Here is a 12000-nt window from a genome sequence, read left to right on the forward strand (position 1 = left end):
ATCCAAAATTCGAGAAAAAAAATGCAAATCAGCAGACTTTGAGTCATGTGACATCTGGATCACCATCAAACCAAAACACACAAAACACTACAATCATATGAAATCCAAATGTATAATATTCAATATTAATCAATACTACTTGCATTAATATGCACTTTGTGAACTTCCTTAAAACCCATGACCTAAATTTAGCATGACTGATCAATGGACCCCGAAACAAGTGAAGACACACTGATGAAGGCCAGAGAGCAGGAAAACATTTGGTGTCCTGAAGAACTGCAACATGTTTTACATTTTTGAGCACTGCGTCCAAAATGAAGAGCTCAAATACGTGTCACTAAGAACCTGGCTTACTTAAAATCTGATCACATCAGGCCACAGATCGAGTCCTTCATCTGATCCAAAACATTTTCTCCTTCTTTTTCACAAAAAATAAAAGCTAAAAAAATAATAATAAAAATAAAAAAGTGTTTGCACACAATAATAATGTCAAACTTTGGAAATTTAAGCAGAATGTATCAATGTCTTTTGTTAAAATCACTTAATATGATTTGATGATGTTTTTATGACTGTAAACTTTGTTTTATTTTTATTATATTTTGAGGTGATGTTTTTTTAAGAATAAATTATCTTTTTTGCAGGTAAGTAGGGGGTGAGAGGTACGTCTTGTGCAAAGGTAGGTTTTATGTAGGGAGGTAGTTATTTGATTTAATGAAGTAAATCTACATTCACCAACAAATAAGTACAAATTAAAAAGACAGTATTAGGTTCAATGGCAGCTTTAGAGATCTATAACATCACAAATATGGACCTTTATCCAGTAGAGCTTGTCTCTTTTTGACAAAAAGAAAATAAAAGGTGGAAAAATGAAATAAAATAATTTGTTTGTGACAGTTAGGACCATAAAAAATCAACTTTAATATTATTTTTATAAGATTATAAGATTATTTTAAGGCTTAACATTTATAACACAAAATTATCTTATGCAATTACACAACTTTGCACAAGATCATTTTGGGGCCTGTATTTCTGATTAATTTATTCATAGTTTTAAGATTATTTTCATTTAAGGTTTGGTTTTATAGTTAAGTGTTTTTATTGGTATTTATTACATATTTAACATTTTTATTTGCACTGAGGCACTTTACCGTTTATCCTCGTCATGTTTTATCCTGTATGTTGTCTGAAAATTGTTAATGGATACCTTGAGCTTTATACTGCAAACCAAATCTACCTTGTGGTACAAATAAAGTAACCTGAAATGAAATTCCAGAGTTTTCAAGGACCTGCAGACATGAAGCTCAATGCTGCCCTCCAGTGTCTCTGTGAAGCAGTGCAGGCGGCTCCTCAGAGCACCGCCGGCTTCAGACAGAAACAAATCAGCACACAACACTTGTTAAGTTTTTGATTTTCTTTCTTTTTTGTGGAAATATGTTACAGATATATTACAGGTATTTAAATGCCCCGAGGGAGAACAAAAACTGTTTTAGAGACTAACACTAAGAAGGAGACAGCAACTTAACTGAGACAGGAACAGTCCAGACCGGATCGACAGACTCGACAGGCAGAGTGGGCGAAACCGACGCCCGACACGTAACCTATGTTAGGAGACGTCCAATAAATACTGCAAAATGTTGTTAACGCAACTTATTAAAAACAATAAAACAAAAAGAAAAAGACGAGGAAAACAGGTGTGCTCTCCTTCTAGAGTCCTTTGTGTTTTTTTAGCAGCATGTGTGTAGCTTCCAGAAACCAAAATCTTGTGAATAACAACGTGCGGGGGGCTGCAATCAACCAGAGTCTTTAACACAAGTGAGGACAGACGGGAAACGAGGTGGTTTTTAAGATGTGAACGAAAAAAGGGGGAAAAGTGCTTCATACAAGAACACAGAAATGATAAACTCACGTTCGCCAATCAAAAGGCGATCTTCCATCAGCCACAACGGTTGGTTTCCTATAAGATTCACCATTTCATCAGGGATTTTTAGCATAAATAACATAGAATCAGAATCAGAATAATGTTTTGGTGACTCACGACGTTTAAACATTCAACAGATGAAACTGACACTTACATTTGGCTGGTGGTGTTAAAATCACGTCCCGGTTCTTGTGGCTAAAGTTATTAAAAATGTTATTATTGTAAATGTTTTTTTAGCAGGTTATTTTATTTCTAGTGGTCGAGCAAAACAGACATAATACTACTTGTGTGAAAATATTCTGGTTGAATGCATCCCTGCACCATCTTCCATTGGTTTTTAATGTAACTTATAAAATATATCATAAAACGTCTTCTTAAATGGAAACTGATACGTCCATGTACAAAAAGTTTTCTTTTATATAAATTACACGAGTCTCTGATGATGATGATGATGTCTCTGTTCCTGCTAATAACTCCAAACCAAACCCTTCCCCTCGCGCATACACACTCACATGCTCGCTCGCGCACACACACACACACACACACACAGAGCGGCGTGCGACCGCGGCCCACACTCCCACCTTAGCTACACAACATGCTCTACACATTACCCATAGTAGAGAAGAAAACGAAAACTATCCGCACTGAAAGGAAATCTCTGCACATACAGTAACGCTACATCTCCTCTCTCCTTCACACTGGATCTGTATGCACGACCACAAGCATGGGGCAGTTTCGGGCGATGGGTGGAGGGCGACTCCTCAGCTTCAGCTGGTGACCCTCGCTATCGCCTGTCACTGTAGCTGCCTTGTTCTGGCTCCGCCACCGCAGGTCCCTGGCACGCCCAGATGGATAACGCCCAGATGGCGGGGCGGGGAATGTGACTGACCGGAGGAGGGGCGAGGCCTCAGCAGTCAAACCGCATCTCCAGTGAATCCTCAAAGCCCCTGTTGTCGTGCCCGGCCCCCGACAGGAAGGTGGCCGTGACGGGCGCCCCCGTAGCCGTGGTGACGTTGAGAAGGGTGTTGCCAGGAGAGCTGGTTGCCGGGCTGCGGAGGGCCGCCGCCGTGATACTGGTGAGGTTGATGCCCAGCGTGAGGCGAGTCTGTTCCAGAGCTTTCTCCGGCACGGCGAAGGCCTCCAGCTTCTTCTCTCCGTTGGCCATGTAAGAGTTCTGGCAGCCGCGGCAGATACAGTCCAGACACGCCTAAAAAACAGTCACAATTAACCCTCTGAAACCCGGTGGATATCAGATTTTCCTGTGCTGCATTTAGACGCCTTTCAAAAACATTTAAACTTTTGGGAAAAAAAGGTTTCATTCCCTTTAAAGTCAAGGGCAAAGGCAATGAGCATACTGCAAAAATTGTTAAAGGTAAAAAGAAAACAACCAGGAAATTACTGTTAAATAGGAGAGAGTAGAAAATTATTTTTTCTGAATAATTAAAAAATAAAATAAATACATATTTATATAAAATATGTTGAAGAATAAATATATATTTTATGTTTTTAATTCTAGCACATCTTTACCAGGTTAAAATATTAATTTCAGGTAATTTATTTGGTTTTCTTTTTTTGCCAATTTTGGGGTGATTTTAGCACTTTTTTCCCAGGTCGTTTTCTTATTCATTTTTTTGTTCTTTTCTGCTAAAGATGTGAGATATTCAGGTTTTAGGAATATTCTTTGGGCATGCATGTGGTTACATGGGCATATTTTTTAAAACATATATATATAGTATTTTCTTTGATTTTTTTAAATGTTCAAAATCAAATATTCAATATGAAAACAATTTTTTATCAGCCTAAAAACTTTCAACTTCTGTAAAGATAATTTTACCATTTATTCAAACTGCAGCCGTATCCTGGCAGGCCATGTTCACGGACATTTTCACCACATTAAAAATGAGGCTACATTTCATTTAAAATAAATAAATAACTTTTAGCCAAGTGAGTACTTTATTTTCTTAAATAAGTTATATATTCATCCACAAAACAGAAAGTAAAGCAGTCTAGCCTAAACAAGTCAGTTAATTTTCTCTGAATATTTAGAAGATTAAAATTTTGCTTTTAGTAAAGACATAGTATATTTGTTTTTTTAAACAAATTTTTAGAACAGATATTTGTGGTGCAATCTTTAGTTGAAAAGGTTGCTAAAGTTTGGGTGTTCTCTGTGCGTGTGTGTGGGAGGTTTCTACAAAAATCACAATGAAAGAGTGTGACTGTGGTTTTAAACAGTTTGGAAACAGAGCTGCAGACGTCTAACTTCCCTCAGAGCCGAGGCTGTTTATGACCGTGTCAACAATATTTCAACCTCATGCACGACTCCCACAGAAACACATTAGTCATAATACTACAGTAAAATGTAAACAGAGCCAAGCAGTCTGTTGAATGCATGAGCCCCTTGGTGGCAATTTACTTTGTTTTGTGTTTTTGGTATTTTGGTAAATGTTTCCAAACACTAGTGGTTCTTGCAGTGAGCGCAGCATCACTGCACAGTGTGTGGGCGTGTGCGCTGTGATTAAAGTGGCGGGGAGCTTCGTCAGCCTTCTCACCTTGCGGTTGGAGTAGCAGGGGCAGCGCTGCCCCCTGCAGGTCAACACTGAGGGGTTCTGTGTGGCTCGGCCACACTTGCAGCCCTTCTTCTCCACAGGCTTCTTGTACAGTGGCTTCGAGGGGCTGGGTGGGTGTGTCAGGGGGTGGGCGTGGGGGTGTGGGGGTACTCTGTCACGAGGTTGTGCGCGGGGCTTAGGGGCCCCTTGCCTGGCCTTGGTGTAAGCCTTCTTGGGGCCCCCGTGGTGTTCCACAGTCTTTTTCAGTGCCTTGTTGGAGACGAGCACAGTCTTGCCCACCTTGGGGGGGCCGCCGTTAGGAACCGGGGCCAGGTGGGGGTGGGGCGTGGCTGCGGGGAACTTGGGCTCCTGTTTGGTGGTGGCACCGGGGTTAGGGTGGTGAGGGGAGCTGTTGGCACCGAGGGGAGGCCCTCGTAGGAGGCTGGAGATAGGGAGGGGTTGCACCTTCTCGCTGTCGCTCTCTGAGCGGGAGCGTTTGCGGTGGTACCGAGGGGGGACACAGGGGATGACGGTGGAGGGCTGAGGGGGAGGCTGCAGTGAGGGCTGTGGGTGAGGCTGAAGTGGGCGAGGGCTGTTCCCTCGGGGGAGGGAGGGGATGAGGCGTGAGGAGTCCGGGCCGGGACAGTGAGGCCCGTTGAGACTGGACTGAGGTACAGAGGGGGGGCAGTCTGGCTGAGGGTCAGGGTCAGTATCCGTCTCCAGAGTCCTGAGCACCTCCTCAACACTCAACAACAACGACCCGCCGCCATGTTTCAGGTCATCCCCGAAGGTGCCGATGTCACAAAGCCCCGCCTCCCCCGTCCCCGTGACGCTCACACACACCGGGATCTCCTCCGAGAAGCTCTCCTGCTTCGCAACACCTCCACCTGTTTCTATGGTGATGGGTTGCAGAGAGTCCGAACTGACCAGGCCGTTACAGTCATGCAGCCCGTTTATGCTGATGGGGCTCGGCTCCTCCGCCTTTAGATCCTTTGTAGGCAGCGCTTCATCAGGCTGCACCACATCAGAGGTGGAGGCCGTCTGCGACAGGCCGGCTGAATCTGACACATCCTCCGCCTCTGGCTCGCTCTCAGCCAAAGTGAGGCCCTCGTTGAGGATGGCCTGGAGGTCTGGCGAGTCGCTGGCGGCGCTGGCTATGTGTGGAGCGAGCGGCGACTGTGTGATGTAGAGACAGAGTTTCCTGTAACAGTGGACGAGCAAGGAGAGCTGCCGGTTTTCCTCAAAGCGAGAGTAGTCCTTACACCAACTACATGATGGCTTCAGCTGCATCCTCTGACCTTTACAGCCTCGACAGACGTAATGCTGACATGACGAGTCGGTGGGAGCGATGGGGTCCTGCAGCAGGTTACCTGAAGATAATGGAAAGACCAGATGCATTAGAAATAAATAAAAATAATTAAATGTATTGCATTTACTGCTAGAAAGATGACCTTAAAATAAAACTAAGATGTCTATGCAGTAAAAAGACACAAATACTTCTAATACTGGTGCTAAATGACCAGAGAAAACGTAGTACACGTTCACTCAAGAGGTAGATATTCTACAACTTCCAGAATACACTGCACTGTCTTAAAATCCTTAAACTGTCCCAAAATCCTAGAAATTTCCTAAAATCCTAAAAACATACTAAATCCAACAAATTTCCTAAAATTCTAGAAACATGCTAAAATCTGAGTGATTTCCTAAAATCTAATAAATGTGCTGAAATCCTAGAAACAGCTTTAAAATCCTAGAAACATCCAAAAGTCCCGGAAATTTCCTAAAATCCTACAGTGTTCCTGAAATCCTACAAACATCCTAAAATTCTAGAAATTTCCGAAAATTCTAGAAATTTAAAAAAAAATCTATTAACTTCCTAAAATTCTGATAAAAGTCCTAAATCCTAGAAATGTGCAAAAATCCCACAAACGTCCTTAAATCCCAGACATGTCCTAAAATCCTTAAAACATTCTAAAATGCATGGCGCTGTTGCAACGGGCCCCTGGCCTCCTGTCGTTTTGCAAAGTGGCCCCCATGCAGAGCGGGTTGAGTATCCCTGCAGCAAATCGTAAATCAAAACATGAATCTGATGGAGGGAAGTTTACCGCAGTTCATTTACACGTACTACCCACACTGTTTTGATACAGAACTAATTAAAATTCGGCGAAGTGTCCCTTTAATGCATCATACATTTCACAGGAACAGCCCACGCAGCTGATTAATTCACAGACACCAGAAAAAGCAACACAGCATGACATCAAGATAAATATGGCTATAAAAATCTTATCTAACCAACAAATATGGTACACAACTGTCCAAACAAACTGGCCATCTAATAAATCACCACCCTGGCTTTGAAGTGTCAGTGTAGCTAGTCAGGATTTACAAATGACTGCTTCCTCTTTTGCTGTGTTTTTACAGCTTCCTAAACTGTTTGTAAACCTGAGCGGTGCCTGGAAACCTGCCAGACTTGATGACAACCGCTCTTTGAGAGGAGCTTCCTTAGCAACGCTGCTCGCTAGGGAGTGCAGCTGCAGATAGGAGGGAAAAAAAGGATGAAGGTCCATTCATGAGAAACAACCAACCTTACACACTCTGCTCTGCCTGTCTGATAAATCCCACGTAAAGGCAGGGAAATCTAAATTTAACACAACCTATGGACGACATATTGATTTATTATTCAAACAGTGGACGTGGAGGTTATCTGTGAGTGCAATATCGCTGCTCTTCTCAATACAATCACAGCAACACACATATATCTCTATATTATTCACCCTTCATGGCTAGAGGAGAGTTACTGCATTATGTATAAGCCCTGAAAAACTTGCATCAGAGATTTATTTATAAACTGACACAAGGAGACTATTTTTTCTTCCACAGGTATAGCCGATGAAACATAACAGTGTGCGTAAATTCTGCAAATTAAAACACTTTTTAATTTTTAAAAACATATTTTTCTTTGTTGTGTATTTGGGGACAAAGGGGGTGTGACAGAGATTAGGTGCATAATATCCAGTATGCGGAGGGACTGTTATTCAACGCGATAAACAGAGAAACGCCCCGATGCTGCCAAATCGCACACAGAGGGGGGTGTGTCATGATGGGTGTATCTGAGAGTTATGTTGCGTTCACTGCGCTCCGGACACGACGATGCCGATTTTTATAAATACTACTGTGACATTAATTAAAGTGCTTTAATTCGTAGTTTTTTCTGTGGTGGAGAAGCAGCCAGATCTTTTACTTTAGTAAACATAGATAAATATCTATAGCAATATGTACTTGGATATGACAAGTTAAAGCGCCTATTATGCACAATTTACAATAAGAACAACAAAAAATTGTTCATATGCCATTATTATTGATACATTATACGGCATTTGAAAGCACATGGCGCTTTTTCTTCAGTCCCTAATTTATACGTTTGTTTTATTTCCCTATTTTTGCACACTAATTTTCTTAGATTTCAAAATAGTTTTTAATATTGTAACTGTGCTTTTATTGTTTTGTTTTCATGCAATTTGTTTAAATAAGTGTAGAACAGATCAAGTTATTAAAGTTATGACATTATGTGTAAATCCTTAAATAGTAGGTTTGCTGTAATAATATTAGACTATTGTTTTTAAACAATGCATCTTATTTTGAACAATTTGTTTTGTTTAACTGTGTTATTGGCGCATACAGATGTGGAATGATAAAGTACACATTATTGAGAGCTCAATTAAAAAAAACAAAAAACATTAAATTAATTGTGTTTCATTATTTCTGGACCTGTGTATATATGTTATTATTTTCCTTTTTTGTTTACATTTTTTTACTGAGTTCTATGTATTTCTTGGTTTATACTGGATTAATATTTACTGCGTGTTAACTTTGTCTCTTTTTGTATTCATATGTAAAATGTTACTTCTAGGGGTTTTTTTCGTTTGGTTTGTTTTTACTTTGTTTTTGTTTGCTGTTTCCAAGTTGAGGGGAGTCTGTTTGCATTAGCCTCTGGCTTTCCTGACACTTAAACTAAATATAAACTTTTTAATAGAACTACATTATACATTTCATAACACCAAACTTATATTTACACCTTTTAAATACTGCATAATACTCAGATTATTATTATTATTTTTTTAAGCACCTCAAACTGAACTTAGGTACAGCAAGCTTCAGCTGAAATACTTGTTTACTTCACTCCACTGCTTGGCTCCAAAGTTATTACAACCATTGATTCAAATATTTCCGACTGTCCATGAAAGCAGCATTATTTAAAGGTTCGCTCCCACCGCGAGCACAGCTGACAACAACCCACGTTACCGAAAACCTCCCAAAAAACACCAAATTACACAACTACACTATCACATTAACTTAAAACAAATAAAAAAATAGGATTCACAGACACTTACCGCAGACCAGGCAGGACAGGGACTGGCGGAAAAACGGCAGCAGCTTGCAGAGCTCCGCGAGGGCCCGGGGGTCTCGGGGGTCGCACTGCAGCACCGAACGGCTCGCGGACACGTAGAGAGAGGTCGCATTCACCGGGTTCATCTCAGCTGCCTGTCCCGGGGCTCCCGTCCGGTCCGGTCCGCGAAGATGCGATTAATACGTTAAAACACCAAAGTCACGCAAAAACACAAACAAAGTGACACCTGCGACTCCCCGTTTTTTCTGTGCGGTATTTTTTTTGTGAGAGGAGTCCGGTGGCTTTAAAGAGAGCATAGATGGATATAAAATGCCTCAGTTCCCCGTCGGTAAATCCCACATATATAGCAGTCTGCGCAGGGAGCAATCGAGGTTACTCATCCCAAGTCACATCCAATCCATCCTCAATATGATGCTCTGAATGCTGACTGAAAATGACTTCAAGTGCATCCAAAAGCAGGCCGGGTGTGCAAATAAATTCATCCAAGTCGGTTGTTTCCATATAATCCGCGAGTTATGATTAGACAAAGCATCGTGTGGCGCTCTTTCCTCCGTCAGTGGCCTTTTTGCTTGCAGCTAGCTCCGAAATTCAAACAGGGGCTTTCGTGACAAATTGCTCCGGTTTGCAGCGCTTTCCCCCGGGTAACTCCATAGTCCGCATGCATGCTCGTCCCGGTTCTTCACGTCGGTCCAGCGCTGGAGTCACACAGTGCATTTACTAACTGGCACCGAGGCTTCCGTGGCTCCAGTTTGGCTCGGCGGTGCAGCCCCAGCAGGCTCGTTATGGTTGTGTTATTGTTCGCGGAGATTCAAGGCGGCTCGAAAACAAAACAGGCCGCCCCGGCTTCAAACGCTCCTCTCCGGCGAGAAATACCGACGGCAGCACGTCGTTGTGAAGGAAACAGGCGGTGGAGATTCTCAAGTTATTAAAATAAAGTGAATTTTAAAGCTCCGACGCTTCTGTTGGTGTGAAGAAAAATAAACCAGCTGAAGCACCGGGCTGTCGTGACAGTGCTCGCCGCCTAAGTGCACCGGGAAGCCGGCTACAAAAGCAGGCCGCTCCCCCTCTTCTCGGGATTAGCGGGAGTCTGTCGTTCTCGCCGCTCGCCTCGGTGGGAATGTGGCAGGAAAACCGAGGAGTTTATCTTAAATTATGTCCTCCTGCTGCTTTTTGAAGACCTCCAGAGTGTCAGCGAAGACCGAAAGTGAATTAAATCCCTATTTGTGTACCTTGCTATCGTTAGCCGCGGAGTATTCCTATTACCTCCCGTCGCTTTTCCACACACAAACAAGAGGGCGCTGTTGCGCAGATCTCGCGAGAACACGCGAAACGCGGTTAATTTAAAAATGGACTGAAAATCCACGGTCTAAAAGTCTCAAATATATCTAAAATACACCTTATTTAAACATACAGACCAAGTTTCAGGGAACAATAGTTATTAATGTGCATAAATAAGACTTAAAAAATCAGTTACTATATTGTTAATACTTATTATTTGGATAATTTTTCACTATTTGGATAGCAAATACGCTAAATGCTCCCTAGCTCCAGCTTGATTGTGAGGATCTGATGCTTTTCTTTAACTAATGTGACAGTTAACTAAATATGGTTGGGTTTTGTTGGACAAAACGAGCAATGGATGTCACTTTTCCACATACAAACAGGGAGGCGCTGTTTTTTTAATGAGAATGCACAAAACATGCTCAATTTAAAAAACGATGGATTTTTCATCCATGGGGGAAACTATTTTACACCAACAAAGTCTGAAATATATTTTAAAAATACAACTGGTTTAAGCAACAAAGTTTCAATGAACATAAGCAATTTGTCTAAATACAATTATTTTTGCAACTATTTTGTTAAAAAAAGTTATTTTGAAAATTAAATCATGTTATTTTTCAAACAAAAACGCTACATTTTCCCTTGCTTTAGCTTAATTGTGAGGATTTAATGCTTTTCTTTGACTAATGTGATGGTAAACTGAATATTTCTGGGTTTTGTCAAACATAAAAGCAATCTAATGACATGATGGTGGACTTTAAGTAAAGTGTTTTAAAGTGATTTTCACTTTTTTGTGACATAAATAATAATCATGAAATTATTTTAATGGTTAATAATTACAACAATTAGTAGGTGCAACCCCATTTATTGTATTGGCACAGAAATTGTCACTTTTTAAAATAAATGTAAGAAGTCGTTCATTTTGAAAAACAGATGAAAGCTATTATTAAAATGAATAAACCAACAAGACTGATTCATAATTGCTAGATCTTAAAAATAAATAAATACAAATAAAATTGGGAAAATACAATCGTGTGTTGTTGCAAAAGAACCCTTTGGTTTTCTGTGAAACTATTTTGGATTAATGTTGAAAAGGTATTTAACTCACTTTTTTTTCAATGAAATCTTTCTGTTGTAATAACCAATCACTGATGTTATGATGACTGTTACGTCACAGTTCAACTACCTCTTTTGTACTGCTCCATCTATGACTGTAATATTATTATAATATTATTATACATTTTCCAGTGTCTGTTCTCACTAACCTGATGACTTATTCTGTGTCAGACTGAGGTCAAAGTTTAATTCTATTGCATGCTGAATAACAGTTCATGATGTTTATGACTCACATGGTTAAATTTGGAGCTCCTCTCTCCAGACTTTAAGAAGAAAGAATTGCATCATGCAGTTAGTTTCATATCTGGCAGAGTCAAGACCATTTCACAACTCTTTTTAAAGCAGACGGGTAAAACAACAACAAATACTGAGCCTAGAAGTATTAAGGTTATAAATCAAATATTATGACATGGATGTTTTTGACAAGACACCAACAAAACTCTGCACATAGTTCTGGGTATTTAAAGAAATTACAAAGTTGTACATCTTATCTGTTCCTTTAAGTGTTCACTTGTATTTTCTCGTTACCTGATAGTTTAAAGATATAATAATTTTGGTGTAGAATTCAAAATTCCTTTCATTCTGAAATTGTTTTTTGTTTCAAACCAAATTCGACACGTGTAATCATGGAGTGTACATCCCTAAATTTCCAGAAATAAGACAGAGGACATGACCTTTGTCGGTAGCAACGAACCTGTTTATTCCTATGTTTAAAGGCGATAACGTGGTGC

At 40.6% G+C, this 12000-nt stretch overlaps 1 protein-coding gene across 1 annotated transcript; it reads right to left on the reverse strand.

Annotated features, from left to right (window-relative positions):
• Nucleotides 1-1393: 1393 nt before the first annotated feature.
• Nucleotides 1394-10200, reverse strand: msl2b (MSL complex subunit 2b). Its single transcript, XM_042510673.2, has 3 exons — nucleotides 8856-10200; nucleotides 4468-5834; nucleotides 1394-3125 (listed from the first exon to the last, which is right to left on the reverse strand). Exons 1-3 carry the CDS (start codon nucleotides 8995-8997, stop codon nucleotides 2826-2828), a joined length of 1809 nt encoding a protein of 602 aa, XP_042366607.2. The 5' UTR covers nucleotides 8998-10200; the 3' UTR covers nucleotides 1394-2825.
• Between the last annotated feature and the right edge of the window lie 1800 nt (nucleotides 10201-12000).

Source organism: Plectropomus leopardus, chromosome 21 (assembly GCF_026936395.1).
Source record: "Plectropomus leopardus strain MGB_pleo_1.0 chromosome 21, ASM2693639v1, whole genome shotgun sequence".
Lineage (NCBI taxonomy): Eukaryota > Metazoa > Chordata > Actinopteri > Perciformes > Serranidae > Plectropomus > Plectropomus leopardus.